Raw genomic sequence first — 24,190 nt, forward strand, 5'->3', positions numbered from 1 at the left:
CCCCGGGTGCCCATCTACAGCAGCAACACCTTCCCCAAGGCTCAGCCTCAAGCTGTGCGGTTACTGTTTCCCACTTCAAGTAATGTGAATTACTACATCTCTGTTAACCATATTTCTACCCCCCTCCCAGCAAAAAGTCCAGCTCAGCTTACGTTAACAGAAGCACTGACAACCAGAGGCAGATGGTTATACGGCTTTTATGGCGCAGAGGCAAAACCCACACGTCCAGAGCAGAGAGGCGGCACCGAGTGGCGGCGCTGAGCGGCTGCAGCCCCAGCGGCGCTGGGGTGTCTGTTCCCCAGGGGCACAGACGGCGCGTGAGGCACAGGGAGAGACAAAGTAATACGCCTCGATACAGAACTGATCGTAGCAGAAAGGTGATACAAGAACTTTATGCTCGCTAGTGATAAAACGGCAGCACCAACAGGTAGATCACTAATTTTTTAGAGCTGATACATAAACAATACAGCATCTTCTGTTAAACATCACTCTCCACTAATTACAGGGGCCTTACTTCCTAGAGGAACAGGTTTTAGACCTGGATAAAATGCAGGAGTCAGTACTTTGGCTTTTTCAAATGGTTTTAGAGACGGATAAAGGCAGACCCAGCAACTTTTCAGTGCTTTAAAGAAGCATAAATCCACACAGACACATCATTAACAACAGAACAGCCCATCGCTGACTGCAAGCACATTGTGTCCACAACTATGAGATTTCTGTGTGGCAGAACAGAGATGGAAGTTCCACTAACAACTGTTTCTCATGAACGGGGGACTATTTTAGAGACTATAAGCCTGATTATCAGCGGTACCCAGTACAGTACTCTCGCTCCCGTATCAACATCTGTTATTTTCCTTGCGTACACCAGAGATGCAGTCCCCATGACAGCAATCTGCCGACTGCATCACCTGCAGCTGCGCCCCAAGAGAGCTCAGTTGGGGCTGCTCGGTTCCCTTGCAGGGCTACAGACCCAGCTGTTAAAAGGAACACTTCTCTTTCCAGATGTTGGATCATCTCATCTTCACCACAAATGTTTTTATACACTATTTGAAAATGGGAGCGTCCCGTCCAGGCCAGCATGGATACCTGCTTATTTAAGACCACAATCTCCCTGTACTCATTTTGAGAGGTTTTCAATTTCCAATATTTAAAGTGTCCATATTCACAAACATTACATATAAGCTTTGTAGCACACTCAGTGTAACAAAAGAGGTTCCTCGTTAAATCCACTTTGATTACAAGGCCATAAGCTAGAACACACAGGGAATTCAGTGCTGCAAGCATTCACTGTAGCAAAAACCCCAGCCCACTCCTCCCACTCTCGCTAGCGCTTTGCATCCACGAGGCCCTGCAGCATGTTTATGGGCAACGGGAAGACGATGGTGGAGTTCTTCTCCGAAGCAATGGTGGTCAAGGTCTGCAGGTAACGGAGCTGCAGAGCAGCAGGGGACTCCGTAATAACCATGGATGCCTCCTTCAGGGCCCTGGACGCATTCATTTCACCCTCGGCTGCAATTACCTGGGGAAGCAAATGAATGAAATTCAATTCGTTCTGGCACAGTAATAAACTAGGAATCTGTAGGATGACTTCAGCGTTAAGTCATATACCAAAGACACCGCTTGTCACCGAGCGCTAAGGGGGAACGCGCACCTGCCCTGTACTGGACAGAACAGCTCTAACTGCCCCTGAGCGTTTTTACTCCAATATTTACCATCACCTTCTCCAACCTCAGAGGGGAATAAGATATGACCGAACTGACCACTCGTCAGCTTAAGGGTGACAAAACTTAACATGACACCTGTTTTATTTCTCATATGAGGTAACAAACAGAAAACAACGGACTTGCCTAGAATTTGGACTAGGCAGGAAGAAGCTGGAAGTAAGTTTGGCTTCTAATTCACTGCAAGCTCCAGCTAATAATCTCAAAATTGTTCTGTTTATGATTAAGTTTTGGAGTGTGGTAAAAAAATAGAGATTCTACATTTTTGAAGGAAATCTCATCCGCGTGATCCAAGATGAAATAGAGCAAGCACCCAGACACAAATCCACCCAAACCCTGCCCTGCGCTCCTCTCTGCTACTACACAACCGGCTGAGAATCTTCATCCTCTACATCACCACATTCAATTATTTGTGAAGTAAAAGAAGAAAGATACATCCAAAGCCACATGCTGATGTTATTACCTTGGCTCTCGCCTCCCGGGCAGCTTCTGCTTCTGCAGCCATCGCTCTCTGCAGCTGGACAGGCAATTTCACATCCTTGATCTCCACACGTTCCACCTTAATGCCCCAATCATCTGTTGCCTCATCAAGCGTGGCCTATATATGGCAGGACAATTAAGTTAAGTCACCTACCTGGCTGCAAACGAATGTCTAAATTTGAAAAATTACCAATAACCCAAATGAATTATCTTACAGTTCCTGGATTCTAAGGACTTCAGTATTTATGTTATTATTAGATTAATATAAAAGCATATCTGTTGTAAACTAACAACAACCAAAAAACCACCCAGAATCTTGATGAATATAGGAATTCTGTATTGCCACTCTGCTCCAGAGGAGCCCTTCTGTCCCATATCCCTCATTCCCACTTGCCAGCCCCACTGGTCCCTCATTGCTTTAGTCCCTCATTTTTATCATACACGATGCCATCCAAATAGCTCTCGATAGGGTTTTGCCTAAAGCTCCAAATCACAACTTGGGAAGGTAAAATAAATCCACACCTGGAAGTTATCCCTGGATTGCTGCCTAAAGCCATGTTCTGCTGGATCGCTCCAGTTGCTCATACCTGCATGCTGTGTGCGATTTCTTCACGATCAGAGAGAATCTGAGAAAGGTTTTTGGTCCCCAGAACATTCCTCAGAGTTGTCTGTGCTAGGAGCCGGGTGGCTGAGTCAGCGTTGGTGATATTTGCTACAGCAAGGGTGGCGTTCTGAACTCGGTAATAAACCACTCCGTCCACGTTAATCGTCACAGAGTCCTTGGTCAGGATCTAAAAAGAAATGGGGAAAACACAAAAATTAACTACGTATTTATTGAATATAACGATAATTACATATTTGTTTTACTAGACAAACTCCTATTTTTTCCAGGGAAACTTTAATACCTTGTAGATGCACCAAAAGATGCACTTGCAAAGGCAGACATATTTGTGAAGGTTTAGAAGAGGGTACACCGGGAAGAAGCATTAATATTAATTATGTTTTAAAGTTAAGAAGAGATTGAAATATGCCATGTGATCATGAGGTGTCCTAGTTCCACGTTAGACAATTACTGTTACGTTATTTGACAAGAGAGGGACACTGAGTTACTTCACCTTCAAGATTTACCTGCCCTGTCCTCCCCAAACTACCTATTTTAGCAGGTTTTTCATAACAGCACAAGATAAACAAAGAATGAGTCACACGCGCAGAAACCATGTTGTATAAATAAAAAGGGAGTTTTGCTTTTACCTACCGAAACCAAGCCGAGCTAAATCCTCAAGCATAATTTAATCAAGCCTAAAGAAGAACTGTCCAACCGATGGCTTCACTAATGGCACACCAGCGGCTACAGCGTGTTCTGCCCGCCAGTGATGAGGTTTCTAGCAATTACCCTTTGCAGTGCAGCAGGACAGTGGCCATTTGTCTAAATCTACAACTAACAATGAGCAATAAACCACCGAGCAAATCTGACAGGAAACAGACGCAGCGGGCAGGCTGCAACACGCACCTTTGTCTCGCCAAATACACCAGATACGCGAGGGATACAGTTAAAAATCAACATGTGATTCTTCACTAACTTCTTTCAGAGGGCTAGTTGGTTTTTTTTCTTTCGTTCAGCTACCTTAATATCATAATTTCATGCCATTATTTTCGCTAGTTTATACATCTATACAAATTGGCACAGGAAAGATCGCTGCTGCTTCGGGAAATCTTGCAGATTTCACAGGAACAGTTTTCCAAAGAGTTGCATGAAGCCCAGCAGTCTGCATTCCAAACCCCTCCCGGGCCCTCGGGCAGTATTGAGTTCTCTCATTTATTCCTTAGAGGGCACCATACTTGGTTTTCTTTCAGGGATCTTCTCTTGTTGAATGGTATCACTGAAGGATATATGCATTCCTTACAGTACACAGAACCTGCACAAGAGACCTACATTCAAACTACACGCTACCCGATACTGAGAGGGGAAAAGGAAAAAGAAAAGGCAAAAAAAGAAAGTGCAACAATTCTGCAAACACTTCAGCAGGTACCAAGGCAAGTGTAAACTCACCTCTTGGGGAGGAATATCAAAAGAGATGGTCCTCATATCAACCTTGATGAAGCTGTCTGTGCAGGGCAGGACAAAAAACAAACCTGTGCAAAAAGTCCATTCAAGAAGATGTGAAAATGGGTCATTAAAATAGAGGAAACTTGCTTTTGAAGTAAGGTTAAATCCAGCCACTGTTGGAGGTCTGCACAGCCCTCTTTGTAACAGGCTCAGCAGCATGTGCCTTAGTGGCTTTCAACCCAGGATAAGATTTTCAAAAGAGTATGCCGAGAAACTTCAGTTTATTCAGGTCTAACTTGTTCAGAAAACTTTAACATTTGGGAAAAATACCCAGAACTGCAAAAAGTTACTTTTGGAAACTGGTTCCACAGTTCCATGTGGGCCCTAACTGTGGAAAACAGAATCTATCAACCTCCTGTTCTGCTGGATCACTGGGATTCTTCAGCTTTACAGCAATGGGGAAGTTTTGCAAAACCTGGATGAAAATGAAAGGAGAAGCGATCGCCCCCTCCTGTCCCTTTGAGCAGCTGGAGCAACATCTGATTCTTTCAGTTCTCATCAGAACTTCATATGTACACAGGAAACTTTCAAAACTATCAAATCATTTAGTTGCTTCTATTTCTTTTGAAGAACATCCAGGCTTTCAAACCATCCAGGTTTTAACTGACACACTGACTTTTTTTTCAAGATGGCACATTTGATGCCATTGCTCCTCCCTTCACATTCTGTGCTTTTGATCCCACCTGCAGACTGTGCGTTAACTTAGCAGACCTGGGTAAGACTCGCAGAGAATGTCCTCACTGTCCCCTCCGTATAAAGTAACGTCCTCTTACAGGAAGTTACAAAATTCTTGAGAAACCCACTTGTCAGTCTAACGCAACGTCTCTAGACAGCCATGATTTTGCCAATGACTTAAGTAGAACAGATACCAAAATGCTCCCCAGGACATACCTGGTCCCTTTGCTCCCCCTTTTAAGATGCGTCCAAGTCTGAATATGATGGCTCGCTCATATTCCTTTATAATCTGTAATAAAGAGCCGCATGATCAATTCCAAACTACTGTAACACACGTTTCTATCCTGGCTGCTTTTGAGAATTTTCGCCTCAACTTTATTATCAAAAAGCGAACAGCAAAAGGAACAATCAGGACACTATTCCACGATAAATATTCTGCAGGCTGTGGCACCATCTATCACCAGGGGAAGCAGCAGCACGTCAGCTGCGCAGAGTGAGCGGCCACTGGGAATATCCTGGCAACCACAACACTAAGTGTATGTGACCCTGAGGTTCCACCAGCTCCGATTCTGATGTGGGATATTGGCCAAAACGAAGCAGGAGATCTTTCCTCCGGTCTGGAAACCGAAATATCGAGCTCAAAGAGATCAGATGACACACTCTCTAAGAATCTGCCACATACAGCCACAGATACGCACATACTTCTATCTTTATATTTACATACTTCATATTTATACACAAACATATCTAGGGAGAGATCTCCTTAAAACAAAACAGTCCTTCAGGAGTAATTACGTATCCATGCAATTATCCTGATCTTCCAAACTAGTTTATATACTGTAACAGTACCTATTTTTCTTAGTTTGAAGACTAATGCACTGAAATGTTGGGTCTGCTCTAGTTCAAGAAAGAACAGAATTAGATTAATTTGTTTTTAAAACAAGTAAATAGAGAGCAATAATAGCCACTAGGAAGCATCCGTATTGCTTCAAGTTTTCATCCAGCTTAGCAGTAAACAGTTTTACCTTTATGCACATCCAGATTGATATGGGAAATGTAAGAACAGTGAAAAAAAGTGAAGTGATCACCAGGATCCACCCACACACACCAAGGCCAGTATCAGCGCCATCTGCAAGAAAAGAGCACAAGTCCTCAGGTTTTTGAAACCTGTTGAATGTGAAGGTCCAAGTCACAACTCAAATAATGCAAAATTTCAAGGCTGAGTAAGCGCACAGTGTATGGAATGAGCTTTCTTATTGCAATTATCTGAACATCTCACTCATGGGACTTGGATAAGCTCATCAACAGGCTGTCCTTCCCGGATTGCTCAGGTTGTGATGGATTATGCGCCTCTTTAACAAATAAACCATGAGGAGAAAGAATATTAAAAAAAAATTAATTGAATCTGCCTCGCATCCCTTTAAGGCTGACTAGAACAGTCACTGTTACTTTAGCAAGACATTATCACTTGGATCATCAAACAGTATTAACAATTTATAATAAGCACTTAGCGCCAGAGGCTGGGCCGGTGTGGGACACGCTTCAGCGCGGCTCCTCTGCTGCTGCCAGGGCTACACAACCAAACAAACTCCTGCCAAACGTGCCAGGCTCCAGGGACCGGGCGAGGAAGGGACCGTCCCCAGCCGCGCAACAACCGCCAGATTTCACCAGCACGTACCCGGGAGATGAGCTGAGCACAGGGCAGGAGGCACCAGACACAGAGCTGCCTTTCGTGCTGCTCCGTCAGACCCAGGATGGGCTGAGAATGAGTGAGGGGTGTTACTCCACTGCTGGGGCTGAACTGTTCGCTCATTAGCAATCAGGAATAACAAGGAATACTACTTTCCATTTAAACTAAATGCCTTTTCGGATGCTTCTGAAAGCATTTCACATGGGAAACAGCCACAATTATTACATCTATAATTTAAATTACATCTAATGCCATTTACTCTGTAGATATTTTATTATGACAAATATAACTGGCCTCCGAAACAACACATCACACGGTAACTACAGAAGAAACAACCCCAGTAACACATCGAGTGTCACTTGCCGGGCCCCACCAAGGGGAGCATCAGAGTGACCGCTGCTGGGTATTAATAACAACATATTTACAGAATGAAACACAGATCCTGTCAAGGATACAGGAACCAGCATGTGCCATTCACCGTGGGGCCCGAATGGATCTGCAGTTATTTATACAACAACTCAGATTACCGAGCCAACCCATTTGTATATAAAGCCATCTTATAAATACATTTCCTTCTCCAGTTGCAAACAGCAAATGTAAAATGAAGAATGATTGTCTGTAGTACGTTTCTGAACAACGTGGGTAACAGGAGAACACTGCAGCTCCTGGGATGGAAAGGGTTGTGGTATTTTAGTGCATCACCTCTAAAACCTCCTGACCCGGGTTACACTCACACCTACCAACCGAAAGGCCAAAACCCACTAAAATAACAATACCAAGAAGTAAAAAGTAACTATAGCTTCATTGTCCAACTTGAGGAAACATAACTGACTTCCATTCCTTCCTCCAGTCACACCTATGGAACGCTCTGCACAAACGAAAAGCGCTAACGGTGTAAACACCAGTCCCGCAGTTCTTCTCGTTCTCATTTACTGGCGCAGCACCTCGGGGACCCCTCCTGTGGACTCTGCTCATCATTGTCCCTTTCGCTTTCCCCTCGGTGACCCGAGTTACCGTACAGGAAAACGAAACGCACCAGAAGAAGAAAACCCCAAGTTACGCAACCGGGGCCAACTCCCCGCGCCGCCCTGCGCTGCTGCCAGCGAGCGGAGCGTCCAACGGGCACCCCGGCGGGACCGCGGGCAGCGGGGGGACCGCGAGCGGAGAACCGAAGGGTCCGCAAACTCCCCTCAGCGACTGAACAAAGTCGTCGTTAAAACCGAAAGCGGGAGAGGGACGGGAAAGCGCCCCGGACTCGGAGCACGCGGGGAGCCCCCCGGGGTGGCCCCTCTCCCCAGGGCGGCCCCCTCCCCGGTTACCTTGCCCCCGCCGGGCCTTGGTCGCGCCCCCCGCCTCGTGATCCGCCATGGCCGCCGCGTCTCTGCCGCCGTTCCCCTCAGGAGCCGCCGCTGAGCGCCCGTTACCCCGCGCGCCCGTTACCGCGCCCCGCCCCGCCCCGCCCCGCGAGCACAGGGCGGGGCCGCGGGGGTTGCGCGCGCCGCGCTCTCCACGCGCAGCGTCTCGCACCTGAGGGGCCGGAGCGGGACGGGACGGGACGGGACGGGACGGGGCGGCCATGGCGGCCGCGCCCGCTCCTCGGCGAGGGGGCTGCGGGGCCACGGGGCGGGCGGCAGCTGCCGGACGGCCCCGGGAGGCAGCAGCGCGGGGCCGCCCGAGCGGTGCCCGGAGCGGGAGGACGGCGGCGGCGCGGAGCGGGGCGCTGAGGTGAGTGGGCACCGGAGAGAGTTGGAGACGCGCCCTGGCCTCGTGGGGTTTCACACGCAGAGGAGAGTTGTTAGTCGGTAATTTGTGAAGTGTGGTCTGAAATAAAAAAATAAGAAGTAGTATTCAAACTGATAAGACTTGCCTATTAACCATGTGAGTGGTTATTGCGTGCTGTTACACGCCGTATTTAATGCTGTGATCATGCTGAAGTATGTGTCCAAAACGGGCAGGGAATTACAATAAAGCTAAAGAAAAAATTGCTTTTCAAAACTTCACTCCGAGTTTCATTGCTGCTTTCCTTGCTGACCTGTTGCAGGACATCAGTGAAGAGTTTGGAGCTTTCATCCCTTTTTGAAGACGCCAACGTTGTGAGCTCTGCTGCTTCTCTACAAGGTTCATGGCACAGAAACAGGTGTGTGTAGAAACACATCGTTACACTCGGTCGTAACACACCAGGGGTCACAAATGTCGCACTTGAAAGACGTTCCAAGGTTGAGTTCGTGTCAGGCTGCGTTAGGAGGGCTATAGGTGGTTCATGGCTGTTCTTTAGCTTTTGCTCACCTATGGGATGTGGGTAATTGATGGGCAGGGAGTGGCACATGCAAACTGATATTTATCGTATCGCTTTGCTGTACTACAGTGTGTAATTGCTCACTTATTTGTAAAACACATTGCAGCCTATGAATGAAAAGCGGTATTAGACTGCTAGAATACATAGAGGTTTATTATGTGTGTTGGTATGATAATTTTGTGGTTAGACTCCTCCATGGAGGTAGCCTGGATTTTGCTTTCCGTTGTGTACCCGCGGAGCAAGGATTTTGGTTGGGCAGCGTGGTGATGGAGAGGAATGTGTGTGCGGGGAGCACCGAATGCTGAACCGTCCTGTTCCTTCAAGGGGTGTGAACAGAATCAGTGAACCACCAACGCTCCCTCCCTGTGAGAGGGAGACACGTAATAAACAGGCTGTCTGTTGCTGGCATGAGCTCCCACTACCACACTCTGCTGATCTCAGATCGGATTAGAAGTACATGGGAATGAAGAATAAATCTGTCTCAAGATGCTTGAGAGTTTATAACCTTTTAACATTCCTTTCTATACTTTATTTTTACTTACGTGCTTGTGGACAGTTGCTGTTAATGCATTTCTGAGTGCTGACACCTGCTGTTCTGATATTAGTAATACCTCTATAATTTTGTTGTGTTGTCTACAGTTCTGTGTGAGTTCACCTCTTGCAAAAGTAATCTAAACAACCTAGTTACCGTGATCAGAACAGAGATGTGTGTGCAGTCCCGTCCCTTAACGGAAGAGGTCAAAGGATGGAGATGATCATATGTTATACAGCCAATTGCTCATGTAATGCTGCTTTAATCTTGTTGAAGCAGGGGTTGCCGTGATGCAGACGGCTGACTGGTCAGAGCACACGGTGCAATTTTGATCAGAACACAGTAGAATATATAGTATTGAAGCTCATAATATTATAAGGAAGTTGAGTGTCTGCAGTTTTATCTTTCTTTTTTGCTGGCCTTAGGGTCTTCTGGCAAACGGGCGGCTTAGAGTGTCTCAACGTGATTAGGAAGGGAGGAAGGATGTGCTGGAAATGCGAGGCACAGGTTCTGTGAAACCATAGAGTAGATAAGCTCTGATGAAACCTTGTCATCCGTAGCAAATTTGGCACTAGAAAAATCTAAGCTGGTGCCAATAATAAAATAAGTGCTTTTAAGATTAATCTGAATGGAGCGTTAAAAAAACGTACTGCATGAGTTTACTTTATTTCAGCAAAGAGGAGGAAGCGCCTATTCATTCGATCTGTCATTAAAGTAAAAGCATGCAACCAAGACCTTCCTCCTTCGTGAAGAAGGCAGCCTTACTTCATCCAAAGCTGCAACACCTCGGCAAAACGTTGTGTCCTTAGGTACAAATTCATGCTGGCATTCTGCTCAAAGAAGAGAAAGCCTTCTGTTTAATCTTAGATAGGCCCTAATTCCATTTAAATGACTGTCTCTGGGTGTTTGCAGTGAAGCTGCCGTAGGTTATTGCTGCCCTCTCCTGTTCTCTGCACGGGTCAGTGCTAGAAAATGATGTTCCCTCTCCTTTCCTGTCAACTGAGTGGTGTTATTTAATACAATTTTAGTTTTTCCATAAATACTGAAGAAAAGCATTAGGATTAGCAACAGGTGGTCGTAGTAACTCAGAAGTCGTTTACCACACACCGGATGCCTCGAGGGATCTGAGTTAGTTCCATCAGATGTTCCGCAGCCTGTGGAGGCTCCTGAAGCACTAAAAGGCTAAGTATAGAAAGAGGAAAATGGAGAATGTAACTTTAACTAAATAATTGTGTCTGAGTGTCTTCTCATCTTTTGTTCAATAAATGAAGGAATTAAAGAGTTTTATTTTAGTGTGGCTACAAAACAATGGACTTGAAGATGGAATAATGTCTAGGCCTTATGAAAAGAAAAACTTCATTGGGTTTTGCCTTTATTATTCACATAAGTCAGTTTGATTTCAAATATGGAATCTGTTGTCAACAGTAACTCCTCAGTATTTCCCTGTAGTAAATAAAGCCTGTGTTTATTTAATCTTTCCTTGGGTTCCGATGTGTCTGGTAGGCAGTGAATGGGAAAGGGCATTCGTGTGACTGTATCAGCCTTGTTCCCTTGTTTGCAGCTTTCTGTTATCTCTCAAAAGGGAAATAGTCTACCATTACTAGATTTATTTACTAAATGTTATTTATCAATGTGTGTAGGGGCTTTTTAAGTTAAAAAAACCCCACAAGCAGTATTCAAAGCTGCCGTTAGATGTCAGCATGAGATTAACCACAGCTGCTCCCAATGACAGGCTCGTTTGAACCAGGTGTTCCATATATTGCATTTTGTCACCTCAGCCTTTGCTTTAAACCCTTTCTTGAAATAAGTTATAATCCATAGTGATTCAAACACTGCTTTGAATCAGTATATCCTACAACATGGAGAAGTAATCAAAACCAGAATGCTCGTGCAACAAACATTTCCCGCATTGCAAAAATCTGCCTTTCATTTAGTTGCCTATTTTTGTATCATGGGGTTGTTTGTTTTCAGTGGAAATAGAATATGTGTATGTTGGAATCAATAATCCCAAAATAGGAATGTTTTAAAACCGGGTTTCTGTAAATAGAATAATTTCTCTCACATTACAAGATACATTATTTAAAGTATCTTTCTGCTTGGGAGGTTCGTTATATTTATGTTGTTTCCACTCTACAAAACTAACTCCTGTAAATCCTCCTATACATACTGTTAAGGGATATGTGGGTCCGCAAATACAAATCAAAGTCAATCTAAACTATCTTTTGCTGATGATATTTCCTTACAGAGAATAATGGGAAATAATTCGCTTTTTCTGAAGTGTATGTAGCGGTTTGGAGGGGTGGAGGCTGAGTTCTCGTGACCCGCGAGCAGCACGAGATCCCCCGCGTGGCGCTGGGCCGGGTTGGGACCATCTGCTGCTCCTCACCTTTGGGGGGACGCTGTGGGGACAGGGACGCAGGGACCAGAAGGAACCATCAGAAAAAAAGATAAAGGGATTAACAGTTGCAAATTTCCCCGTGCGCTCAGATCAGTTTCTTGCGAAACCGTTTTCCCATTCCCTCTGCCATTTCATATGCTGCTCATGTGCGCAAGGGTTTTACTTGTCGTTTCTGCTCTTACCCAGAATACACCTGGCCAGGCAGTGCTCGTTTTGATTTTTCAATATAATGATTTCTTTGCTTCTCTGGGTTTGGCAAAAGAGAAAATCTGTGTTTAACAAAACAGAAAATGCCTTAGGTAATACAAAAAAAAAGCTGACTTACTAGAACAAGTCAAAGTCATTAAGGTGCCTTAAAGCAGCAATGGAATGTCACTGTACTGTTCAAGAAACCCGTTCTCGGGAGAAATCCTCCTGCAGTATGTCACCCAAATGATGAGTTTGTCTCACGTTTAGATGGCCTGGAGGTTTTAGCACCCGTAACTACTGCATCCCTGGAATTTAAGAGCAGAACTGCATTTCCAGGCACTGGCACGCTTGAAAGAGTTAGTTGTAGAATAACACATTATATTACTGAAAAAAATAGATAGCAAAGTGCAGCACATTTCACTCTATTTGTGTGTTTAGTAGTTCTGTGTTTTAAAATAGAATAACTGTATAAGACAATGAAAGCATTTCAGGACAAACAGTATAATCTACATCTGATGACAAAAGTAACAAAGCCTCTGAGGACATTTTCTATTGTATTTCTATTCTATTTCCAGCAGTGATTCAACTATATTGGATTCATAAAAGAACTAAATGAAACTCTGTGGAAATATGGACAAATGTTTGTATTACTGCAGTTGTTATTCAGGGCAAAATTGACTCTGAGCTGGGGTCGGGGCAGTAGAGTGGTATTGGATGCGTTAATAGGCTGCAAAACAGTGCATGTGGTGGTAATTATTTTCCTTGTTTTCCATATTCACACGTGCTGTACCTGGCTGTACTTTATTTAACATCAGCACAAAAGACTGGAAGAGCACTAAGTCACTAAATAATGAAAGAGTTAATTGGTGTTTTTGAAAATCTAGCATTAAGTAAAGCTGAAAGTTTATGAACAGCTTTGATAGAGAGACTGAGAGACCCGCGATGTGTTTCTATGGAAACTAGTTTAAGGTTTTATCTGATGAGATTCTAAAAAGAGTAAATCTGCCTCTTTTTTGCTGGTTTGGGTAGACAGAGGATAAATACAGCTAAATCAGTATTGCAAAGTGATCTTTGGAAAGATAACTAATGAAGTGCTTCAGGATGAAAACTGCTGTCTGAAAGTCAAATGACATTTCTGTCTTAATCATTGCCTTTAATGATGTGATTTCTAGGACTGATCACTGGTAAAAAGCTGCAGCTCAACAGTCAACGCATTTGTATGTGTTTCCGTTCAGCTGCTGTTGTTGAAATAATTACTTGTGCCTGGTCTGAATAAGAGAGCGTGGCCTCTTGCTCTGGGTTTGCCGTACGCCGTGGGCACGTCCTGTGCGCGTCTCCTGCGATTTCCCGTCCTGACTCACCACGTTTCTGCTTCCCCCGCTCTGTCCAGTCGCCTTGGCTGGTAAATCTCTGCCCTGCTGTTATTCCAGCCCCGGACTCTGGGCACGCTCTGTACCGTCCTTTGTACAAATACCATGGTGCGGACTGCAGGGCGATGATGGTGAGGCCGAGACTGTGTGATTTATTCATCGTATCCTAAGGGAAACCTGCTGCTCAGATATTAAATCCGTGATCCCGTAAGCCATTGTGCTATTTCTGCCGTTTATTCGCTTTGATTTCACTTTCCTACTCAACATAGGTCAGTTCACAGCCTTAGAATTCATTATGTACAATCTGGCTTGGTTTTTGCCATAGTTTGAAACTTGTTTAACAGGAAGCCTTTTGTAAAGATTATTACTGTTAATTATTTTACTTGACGTAACAAGATCCTTTTTTTCATTTACAACATGAGAGAAGTTTGGTATATACATAAAACAATAATCTGACTTCAATGCTGTTTTAGTATCTCATTTATTTTTCTTTTTCAGTTGAACTAGATGAATTAGGAGCAATTACTTGGTGTATAATCCGCACTGCGGATGTTCCTGAGAAGTGGCAGGTTTTCTGTCTATGGTCGCTTCCCTCGCATTTAACTCCCATTGGTTTCCACACAGTGGGCAGGGCTGGGTTTGAGAAGGAGTCTCGAGGGAACACCACAGGCTGTGGTTATTGCTGTTATTTCAATACCCACAAGTGTTTAGTGGTGGTCAGTATAGAGCCACAGTTAAAAAGGATCACAACAGAAGCATAAAACTATCCCTGACATCTTGTGAGTGAGATATATTAAATGAATATGGCTAATAGGGGCAGCAGAGCCCTCTGAATCCATTCTAGTTTGTGCCTCGTGTCCCTCGCATGTAGTGATTTTACCATAGGTGTTGTTACTATTTGCTAAGCAGCTGCCGCAATGTGCCCTGGTGGTGGATGAAATTATTTCATGATGTTGCATTAAATTTGCAAAATACTGCTGAGTTCTCTGGATGACAATGTGTTGTTACATCCCGTTGTATTTTTACTTTAATCTGTATATACCTACCAGAATGGTGATGTCATTAACAGTATGGTGCATGACCAGCTTAATTTGGGCTGTGCACAGAAAACTGCATACTCCTACCAAAAGTACTTTAATTTGCTAATTGTTTGGCCCTTACTGATATTCCACCTATTGTGGTTCTGTTTTGATGCCTTGTATCTAAGGAGTGGACGCTGCTCCGAGTGTCTCTTAGTGGGTCTCAAGCTTTCCAGCTGAGCTCATCTGGTGTTTGGAAGGGGGTTATGCTTCTATTTCTTGCTGTATGGGTTTTTTTCTTTGAGTTTTTCATGTAGGCTTAAAATACACTGGAAGTGGCTGAACAGTCTGTCCACAGAGATGCTGGTTACGTTGAAGTAATTAAAGTTGTGCCAGTGTTTCCGCTACAAAATACGTTTCTCCAAGTTTTATTACTCAGCTTCAGGTTGTTCTTGTAAACAAGATGTATACTCAGACACAAATAGTTTTGAAATGTGTTTTAAATGTCCGTTTGCAAGTTTTTGAGCTACAACACAACTGGAGAGAGACCTGAGCAGCCAGCTGATATTTGCTTTCATATATCACAGAGAAATGCATTATTTTTCTTAGTGAAATGGTGCAACTTGTACCTAATGAACCTCACTGCTAGTGGGGATATTAGGCTTAATGTTTGTTTCTACTGTGTTTGCAGAAAAACATTAAAATGAGCTACATTCCACATGGACTTTGAGCCATTGTGCCTCTCCAAGCAACGTGCACACGAGGACGTGCTTTAAACTACCTTAGGAGTTTCTTTCCCCCTAACATGCACAATATCAGTGTTCGATACACATCTTCCAGTTCAGATTTTGCGGCTGATATTTTTTGCTTTGCTGATGATGTATCACATATGTGCAATCAAACAGGTGATATCAGAAGTTGGCTATAAGGTCCTTTCCTATAAGAAGGAATGTAGGTGCCACGAAGGTGCACGTTCCTTGGAGCTGAATTAGGCGACTGAAGTGCCATGGGAGGTTTGACAGTGGGGACGCAGTTGACCAGAAGGTTGAAGCATAATGTAGAAACTCTGCGGGGTAGAGCGAGGTGAGGGAGCTGCAAAACCTACATCTGCCCAGAGGAAACAACATAATTATCATCCCACATTATATTAAATAACTTTAGAGGATGAGATCCGTATTTAATTTATGAATGGGATATGATCTGGAGGGATTTGGATGTCGTCGTCTTTTATTTGTTCACGTTGCAGGATTTCTAAGTGTGTGCTTACAGTGCCCTTTGCCCACGGCTGAACTGACTGCCAGGTTGTTAAAAACATCAATTCAAGGACAAGCATTGACTCTGGTTAAAAATGTGTGCAGCAAAGGGGAATAGCTATACTGGGATAGCATTTTGACTGCCATGGCCTTGATATCTTGTTTATGGTGCTATAAAGCTTCACTGTAAGAAATGACTCAAATGCTGGTTTTATTTCTTGCGTTTATTCTTATATACAGGCTTTGAATGTGAGTGGTAAATTCTGTTTTGCCCATCTTCTGTATCCACCTCTGCCATCTCATAAAACCTTCATTGTGTAGCACCCAAAGCAGCTGGGCTGAACTTTCTCTAGATGGTTTGAGCTCAAAACAAAGCCCAAGATCCAGCGCACTAGTCTGAACTCGTAACTTTGAGCACACGGTTGTAACCCCTGCGGATCTCTAGTGCTCCTCGCACTTGCTGAACTGCTTTGAGGCTTGTGGATGTAAAACATTATGTAGCTGTGTTGTTTTATTTATCTCTAGAAAGTAAATATTGATGCTCGCAGCTATGCTGGTATTTTAAGAATTAGGCTGTGGGTGAATCAAAATTGTAATTTAGCAAAACATATGCCGGAGCTTACAGTTTGTGGTTACTTTGGGGTACAGATACAAGAAGAAGCTCTTGAGTTAATACTTCAGACGCTGCTGCCAGTGTGTTTCAGCCCCAGCCTGTGTATTTATTTGTACTTCTGTTTCGTTCTTAGCTTCTCTTCATCTGTTTTGGGAATTGGAACAGTGAGTACATTTCCATGTTTCCTATAGTAATTTGCCTAAAATCTCAAACAACAGATGACGATGTCAACTGCATTTGGCACTAATGAAACAAAGACTAGTATGAAGTTCCTAATATGCCTCCATACTTCTTTTTCTTCTTCTGTAGCAATTGTTATGTTCTCTTTGGAGTATGCTTGCACCTTTGTGTGTGACCATAAGAATATAGGCTATAATACATGGTTGAGAAAGCACCTCAAGAGGTTTCTTGTCCAACCTGCTCTTCAAAGCAGGGGCAGCTGTGAAGTCGAATTGTCTGGAATTGAAAACCTCCAAGAACGGAGACAGCACAACCTGCTTTGGAAGGGCCAGGGGACATGCTAAGGGAAAAGAGACACGTTGATTTCTTGCAAATTCTGCTGAGGTCTTTCTGTTACAAAATGGATTTTTTCAAATTACCCACAAGAGGGAGTTTAAGCCTCTTCTATACGGAAACAAAAGGTAGTATTAAAATGTGCCACCCAGCATTGGTGCCGAAACTGGTTTCTTCAGATAACCCTGGTTAAAAGGGCTTAATGCATTAACATCCGTTACCCCAGATCAGATGCTGAGGGAGTCATGTGTTCGTATAATTGCTGCACCTTGACCATGGGGGCTTTGAGGAACAGCTGTTGTCTCCCTGGCACGCGTGCAGGGGCTCCGGTGTCAGCTGTGGTGGTAAGTTGTGTGTTAAAGATGCTGAGTGTTCCCGCTGTGCCTTTGGGACGTGAGCGGGTGCTGTTCAGCCCCAGGTCGGCTGTAAGCTTGGGTTGTGTGGCTGGCAGGTACCTGCACGCCAGGCATCAATCAGCTCAGCACACGCTTTGTCTGTGGTGGTGAAAGGAGTGTTGACATCCTCATCCTCCTCTGCGTTAACTCCTTCCCTGCTGATCTCCCGCTGCCACTGCTCTGCTGTTCCTCTCCCACTGAGCCCAGCTTAGTGCCGCTTTCTCTTGCAAAGACAAATTAATCCCATCACCGGTTGCATAAAATGGTTCCTTTGAGGAGTTTTGTGTCTCTGCAGAAAAGCAGTAGGATAGAAGCCTTTTTATTTGTAAGGATTCAATCCAAGTTAGAAGTGACTGAGATTTTTTTTCATAAGGTACCTGTTCAGAAAATCCTGAAATAAATATGAACCTCATGCCAGTCTTTTAACAAAGGTGGCCAAATCACTGCGATAAGCACTAACGTGCCTCAGCAAAGTCATTGGAGAGGCCCAGGTGGAGACTGGAATTTGTGTATTGGCTCCAGAGCCTTGTTCCACTGTGTGGAACTGAACCTGGTTACAGCGAAGAGCTCTGAAAAGCTGGTTCTTCTGACCGTCCTCATGAAATTCTTTTCCTTGACATTTTAACTAGAAATGAAGAGTCTGGATAAACCTTGTTGCGTGTGGCTCTGTAGTTGTTCTCATAGGAAATGCGGTGTGAGAGGAGAGGTCTGTTGGTGAGAGCGTTGGTCTGCAAGTGCTAAGAAGCCTCACTTGACATGGGTCACTTCTGAACTCTTACACTGGAGGCAGATGCACCATCTGCTGCTCAGGTGTGGTTTTCATCTGCTGACTAGAGGGAATTAGTCCAGAGGCTCAGCTTAGTCAGAGGGAAACACAAGGAGGAATTTCAGATGGGTTTGTGGCCTTGAACTGACAAGCTGAGTAAATGATGCTGATTGATCCTGAAAGGCTCAGCTGTGAGCAAGCAGCACTGGGCGGCTTCTCACCCTTTAACTGCAACCCGTCCCCACTTGTGGGTGCTTCCAGGACTCAGCGTGCTTGGGAAGGTGGGAAACAGAAGGGCACGCTCTGAAAGTTACTCTGAGCAACCAACTATGAAAATAGGGCTGTTATTCTCCTTGCTACCATTATTTTACAGATAACAAGGCAGAGCGCAGTTGTATCGCGCTAGCCAGCTTCTCTGCTTCTGAACCGCAAATTGTTAAAAATAAAATAGAGAGCTTTGGATTTTAGTGAATTTGAAAAACCTCTCCTCAGGATGAAAGTAAGGAATAAAGGAAGAAGCTTGTCTGTGCTGAACTTCTCTGAAGCACTAGATCCAAAAAGGGGCTTGCATTAGTAAAAGCAAACTGCTTTTAATCTATTGTAAGACTGCACTGTTATGAAAAACCTTCTGGCTGAATTATACATTCACTTATGTTTAACTAGAAAATCCATTAGAGGCACAGAGGCCACAGAATAGATCTTAATTTCAAATCAGATAAAAGGAAGCCAAGGCTGAAATACCAAGAATATGTGGCAGAAGCTTAAAAAAAACTAAGTTAAGGGAATCAAATTAAAGAATTCAAAGAAATGCAATATGGTTCAGAGGCCAAAGGAAAGCTGTCATGAGAACGTCGTATTTCTGATGGTGGTGAAGACAGATGGCCCGTACCCTGTCCTGCATCCATGATACAGTCGTGCTCGTTCCCCATGGGCATTGACCACGGAGCCCCTGCCCTCCTCCAGCGTCTCTGGCGGACGCAGCGGAACGTGGCTGCCGTCTGCAGAAACCTCCTATTGCGGCATTTGGAGGAATTCATTACCATTGGAGTTATTAATGACACCGTCCCACCGGCTCGTTCTCGTGTCATTTCAAAGCGACGCAGTGCCCTTACCGGGGAACGGTGAACCTGGGAGGACAAGGCGGGAGAAAGGAGATGATCATTGGAAATGCTGAAGTGTGAGTGTGTAGAGCCCCGAGCAAGGCAGCGGCACCCTCGTGTGCCTCAATGCACGGGGCTCGGCGGCTGCTGGGGAGGTCAGGAAACAGATTACCCAAGCAGTTTTCTCTGGCTGGTTAAAATGTGGTGAACGGCTGGAAGATGAGCCAAAGAAACATGACATGAAGGCAGATCTTGGCAGAGCCTGTTATACCGGGGCTGTCAAAACCAATCGTGCAGGAGCAGATTGACGCTTCTCTGTGCAAAAGGCACCAGAGAAAAAGCAAGTGCAGCAAATCCAGGAGGGTGCCTGTAACCTCTGGTGTGCCGTGGAGCCACAAAAGGTGAATATTCACATTTGTCTAACTGATAAGAGACCCTCTCATGTAATCTGTTTGTAGAACAAACCCGTCTTTGCTCAGGGCTCCTCCTTTTGTCCACACTCTGTTCAGCCTGAGCAGTCAGTACATCAGAGTGCGAAACTTCTGCAAAGCAAAACATGGGAACAATAAACAATAGGTCTTCTTTATATGGTAGTAATGTAGAGGCATTGGCACATATATGGACTCAGAGCTATCCAGCTGTTGGAGAGCAGTTACTCTACAGTGTATCATCTGGAAGCATAGCTGTAATGACATCTTACAGATATGATTTCTCCATATTTAGTTTATGCTGTGTGTATTCAGATAGTGGAAGATCATCCAGGGAGACCTTTCTGCCGTTGGAATAGCAACGCCCGTTCTTACAGCCTCTTCTTCTTTGTCCTGCTCTGAAACTTCCTGCTATTTTCTGTCCCGGTATGCTATCTTTATATAACCAGGTAATATTTCACAAGCCTTTCAATGGACAATGGTGCTGTCAAGGACTGTGGCGCTGCTTCCCACATGACATTGCTAAGCAACATACAATAGAACAGCATGGTATCCTCCTGCACTTGGGAACAAGTCAAACTCCGATATTCAGTAAAATTATTCTCATCTACTTTTCCGTCACAAAAGCATCTACTTGTTTCAGCACATAGAGATTGGTATTAATAGTAACAAACTCATACAAAAGTTGGGCATGTCTTTTTTTCAATTCCCAAGTGCTAAATACATTAATATTTTTCTCCTGATTAACCCTGGAGATGGTCTTTGCCATTTTGCCAGTTGTGTGTCTTTCACTGACTTCGACAGGACTTGCGTTTATCGAAGAATTGGTTCAGTGAAATGCTCCATCTTTAAAGGAAGTTTGTTTGGTTATCTGCTAAAAATTACACATGTTCTTGAATAACAAACTCCTCTATTTAGAGCCAAGTTAATTATGAATTTGAACAAATCAGATCTGTAATCCAATTTGTAAATTCACATGTGACATTTCAGAGCGGAGACCACTCATCGCATCTCTATAGAAACAGACGCACATTCAGTTCAATTTTTGTTTATATATATTTTAAGTATTCAATCTGATCATCACTCAAAATGTTAGCCCCCTTCCTAAAGGATAGCATCCCTCTAAAATATTTCAGTAGACCATGAGAGGAGAATTCTGGCACTTTCTGAATTAAAGCCATTCCTATTAGTTGTTTCTGTTCCACCGAGCAGCTGTTTCTCAGGAGGCGGCTTGTTCTGCACCCAGACGTTCCCCTGGCTGGTGTGCGGTCTGTGCTTTGGGAGCTGCGTCCTCACCTGATGGGGCCAGGACCCGCCTGCATCAGAGGACATCTCTGTTCTTCCCCATTGAGCTCCACTGCCACATCGGCATGTTTAAGAGAGGCCCAGTTTTTGGAAGATGTATCCCTCTGGAAGGGCGGTTAGCTCTCTAGGTGGCATAGGAGAGAAAATACAGGTTTGGGGATAATAATAGTGTATATGAGGGTGAGACAGAGCAGCTCAGTGTGTGAGAAATGGTCCTCATTTGAGCAAGAGCAGAGTAAACAGATTGGCTGATAATGCTGAATACCATGCAATTTCCTTTTAAATTAGCAGATGGGGAGGGAAAGGAATATAAAAGGAAGCACGAGGAAGAAAAGAAGCTAATGATGAATGTCGAACAGGAACAAAATGTTGCCAAGACATCACGAGAGAATGAAGAATTGATGAAGAAAGGGAAATGAAATTGTTGCTTCGTACGGGAGCTGGGAGAGCTTTGATCCCCTGGCTCCAGTGTCCGAGGTGAACTGGAGAGAATCCTATGAGAAGATTGTTTTACTGCCATGGCCCTTGTGGCGAGAGAATCGCGTGGGGAGGATTTTGTTTGATGGAGACCTGCAGCAGGAGAGAAGCCCAACAGGGTTGCACAGGCTGTGCTCACTGGAGGGCATTTCCTACAACCAGGCAAAGCTGCGTTCATCTGATGCTCAAATTATTCTAGCAAGCGATGGGAACTGATGATAGAAATTTGTTGTATCTCCTAGTCAGAATAAAAAGGCAAGTCAGGACACTGCGAATTCAGTGCCAAAAAAAAGTACTTTAAATTCTTCCAACCATTCTAATAATTTGAGTTACTTTAACAAATTTGCACAGGGAGAGGAGGATGCGTGTGTCTGAGGAAGGTGCTGAGCAGTCAATAGCATCAGCAACTGCATCTTAATGAGGTTCTATCCTGCAGTACGTTGATAATGCCAGCGAGTTACCCCCGTTACAGACCGTGCAGAGTTCACAGGCTCGTGTGTGCGGGGAAGGAGGACAGAGGAGTTTGGTTTGGAATATGCTTAAAGCCACAGAGAAGCAAATTTTTAAATGCAGGTGAAAACAACCTAAAGCTAGTGAGACAAAAAATAATTGCGTTGCCTAAAATGCTGTAAGTCAATAATTCTGTTTTACCATAATCTGTGGTAAGAAACGGAAGGTAAATGGAAGAAGCATCCCTCACCTGCGGGCAAGTCTGGTGTATCCATAAACAGAGGTGGTCTGGCTCCTAAACAACTGTTCTAGATTGCCAACGTGTTCTGGAGACAAAGCAAGTGTAACCCTCACTGTAGCACCATGGGCTGATCAGAGCAATACCGGGGGGGTCAGGAGAGGAAGAGCGTGACAGTTGATTGATTATTCAGCATTTTTTATTCATCAGGGTAATGAATAGCAGGTTTGAACCTTGCAGTCTCTTGTCACATGCCAAGATGAGTATTTATTCTCAGTCTTTTCACCTTATCCTTCCTCTTCCTATCGATTTCAGTGAAGTTTCTCATTTTCTATCCAAGTCTGAAATTAGATTTGCTGTGTGTACTTCATACCCACACCAATATCTCAGCAATTCTATGGAAACTGTGGGTTAAAAAGTGGTTTATCCTTGTCAGATAGTTAGATCTACTGCTGAAGTCTTAGCTCAGGCAAAACTAATTGAGTAGGAACACAGACTGTGCTCTCATACTTCTATTCTGCCTAAAGCAAGAAAGAGTATTGAAAAAGCGAATGTGCAATCAGAAGTTACTGGACAGCAAAAAGCAAGAGTGACAGTAATATTCCGAAGAAGAGACATTATAAGCCTTTTTTTGTCAGAAACAGATTAGAAACATGCGGGAGGAATGAGACATCATTTATCTCGTGTTGCACTTTTCAAGTGACAGCAACAAACAGAAGTTAGTTCAAAATCTTTGCTTTTTGTTGTGCGAATTTCACATAGAGCAAGAGACCATATGGAGTAATTTAGACTGAGAAAACCCATTAAAATGAAGAGACTGCTCTTGATCTGGAAGGACAACAATCGGATGAATCTCTAAACACAAAAAGGAGAGAGGGAGAAAAAGCCAGGAAGCAATGAAGGAGGGAGCCGCCTGGCGGCCTCAGGGCCTTCGAACGTGGGTCTGGCTCAGTGCAGGAGCTCCTCATGGCCCTAAACGTTGTTTGCAATTTCTTCTTCTTTCTAAGCTGTATTTCCGTAGAAAGCTTGCAAACACAAAGAAGATGTATGGGAATAACGTAGTGATTTGTGGAAAGCGAGATTTCAGTGGAAGAGATGGGGGTGTCGCTCTTCTCTCCCATTTATACTCAGCACGACGGCAGCTTTCACCTGGACGGGTCCGTCTCCAAGCAAAATGCAAGGCCTTAGTCATGTCACTTACCTTCTTTCCATCTGCTTTGGAATCACATAAATTAAATAATTACAGATGCTCTGAACCTTGTATTTGCTTTTTGTAACATCTCTTATTTTTGTACGATTTTACAGATGTAGGAGGATTCACTAAAGTGCGAGGTGCCCTGGTCCAGGCTGGAGAAACAAAGAGCAGTTAGTCTTGGTCCCATCATGTGCATCAGCAACGTGCAGAATAGCCCAGGCCTGCAAGAGGGAAGAAAATATGATTTTCAGTATACAAAAAGGCATTTATATATTATAAATGCTTTACCAGTGCTATTTTTCCAGCAGATGTTGTTAAGGATATATATGTTTATCTGGATAGTATGTTATTTTAGCCCAACCCTTCATAGAAACCTCTGATGGAACTTCTGTCCATGTTTCAAGAAACTGCACTTAATTTTCCCCATTTTGCTGTTCAGTGAGAAATCCTTCCAGAGTTACATTCATGATGAATTGAGCTTGATGCAAGAAGGAAAATTGCGTAACTCTTCAATATCTAGAGTGTTCTTGTAAGATTATTCATCCAATCTTTGGATAACCTCAGCACTCTGGTTAAGGATCCCAATGTTTGTATGAGTATTTCTCTGAACTGCACTTTCCGTTGGTGCTTTTTGTCCAAGTTTTTGTTAATGATAGATCTTTAAGCCAATTGCTATTGAATTACATTTACATAAGACAGTATCAAAGAACAACCCATTCTTTAAGGCTGGTGATTGAGGAGATACAGGTTGGTTACTCGTGCATCCTGAATGTGAGGAAAGCCGCTGCAGAGTTTTTCAAAAGAGCTGAGAAAACAGCAAATGCTTCTTGTTCGTGTTTCTAGGAGACAACTGCAGAGACATAGTTGGGAATGTGAAGTCAGCGAGGGTGGGATCTCGGCAGCCGCTGGGTGGGTTGCGCACACAGCCGCATGTCACAGACCCTTTGGTAGTTGTGCCCAGGAGTCAGTTTAGTTTTATT

The 24,190-nt window shown here is 44.0% G+C and overlaps 1 protein-coding gene across 2 annotated transcripts; it reads right to left on the reverse strand.

Annotated features, from left to right (window-relative positions):
* Positions 1–183: 183 nt before the first annotated feature.
* STOM (stomatin) lies at positions 184–8,152 on the reverse strand. 2 transcript variants are annotated; one of them, XM_082067551.1, is made up of 7 exons: positions 7,993–8,152; positions 6,009–6,112; positions 5,200–5,272; positions 4,252–4,334; positions 2,789–2,992; positions 2,185–2,319; positions 184–1,519 (listed from the first exon to the last, which is right to left on the reverse strand). In XM_082067551.1, the coding sequence occupies exons 1-7, from the start codon at positions 8,039–8,041 to the stop codon at positions 1,325–1,327; spliced, it is 843 nt and encodes a 280-aa protein (XP_081923677.1). In that variant the 5' UTR covers positions 8,042–8,152; the 3' UTR covers positions 184–1,324. The 2 variants fall into 2 exon arrangements, with proteins under 2 accessions (XP_081923677.1, XP_081923676.1); XM_082067550.1 differs by lacking the exon at positions 7,993–8,152 and adding an exon at positions 7,506–7,666.
* Between the last annotated feature and the right edge of the window lie 16,038 nt (positions 8,153–24,190).

Source organism: Streptopelia decaocto (genome assembly GCF_964273445.1).
Source record: "Streptopelia decaocto genome assembly, chromosome: 17".
Lineage (NCBI taxonomy): Eukaryota > Metazoa > Chordata > Aves > Columbiformes > Columbidae > Streptopelia > Streptopelia decaocto.

Coding starts and splice junctions, on each gene's coding strand:
- STOM (XM_082067550.1), bottom strand. CDS start 7,602: ATGAGAACGAGAAGAACTGCGGGACTGGTGTTTACACCGTTAGCGCTT. Junction 4,335..5,199: donor AGGGGGAGCAAAGGGACCAG/GTATGTCCTGGG, acceptor CTTTTTGCACAG/GTTTGTTTTTTGTCCTGCCC. Junction 2,320..2,788: donor AAATCGCACACAGCATGCAG/GTATGAGCAACT, acceptor TGCCATATATAG/GCCACGCTTGATGAGGCAAC.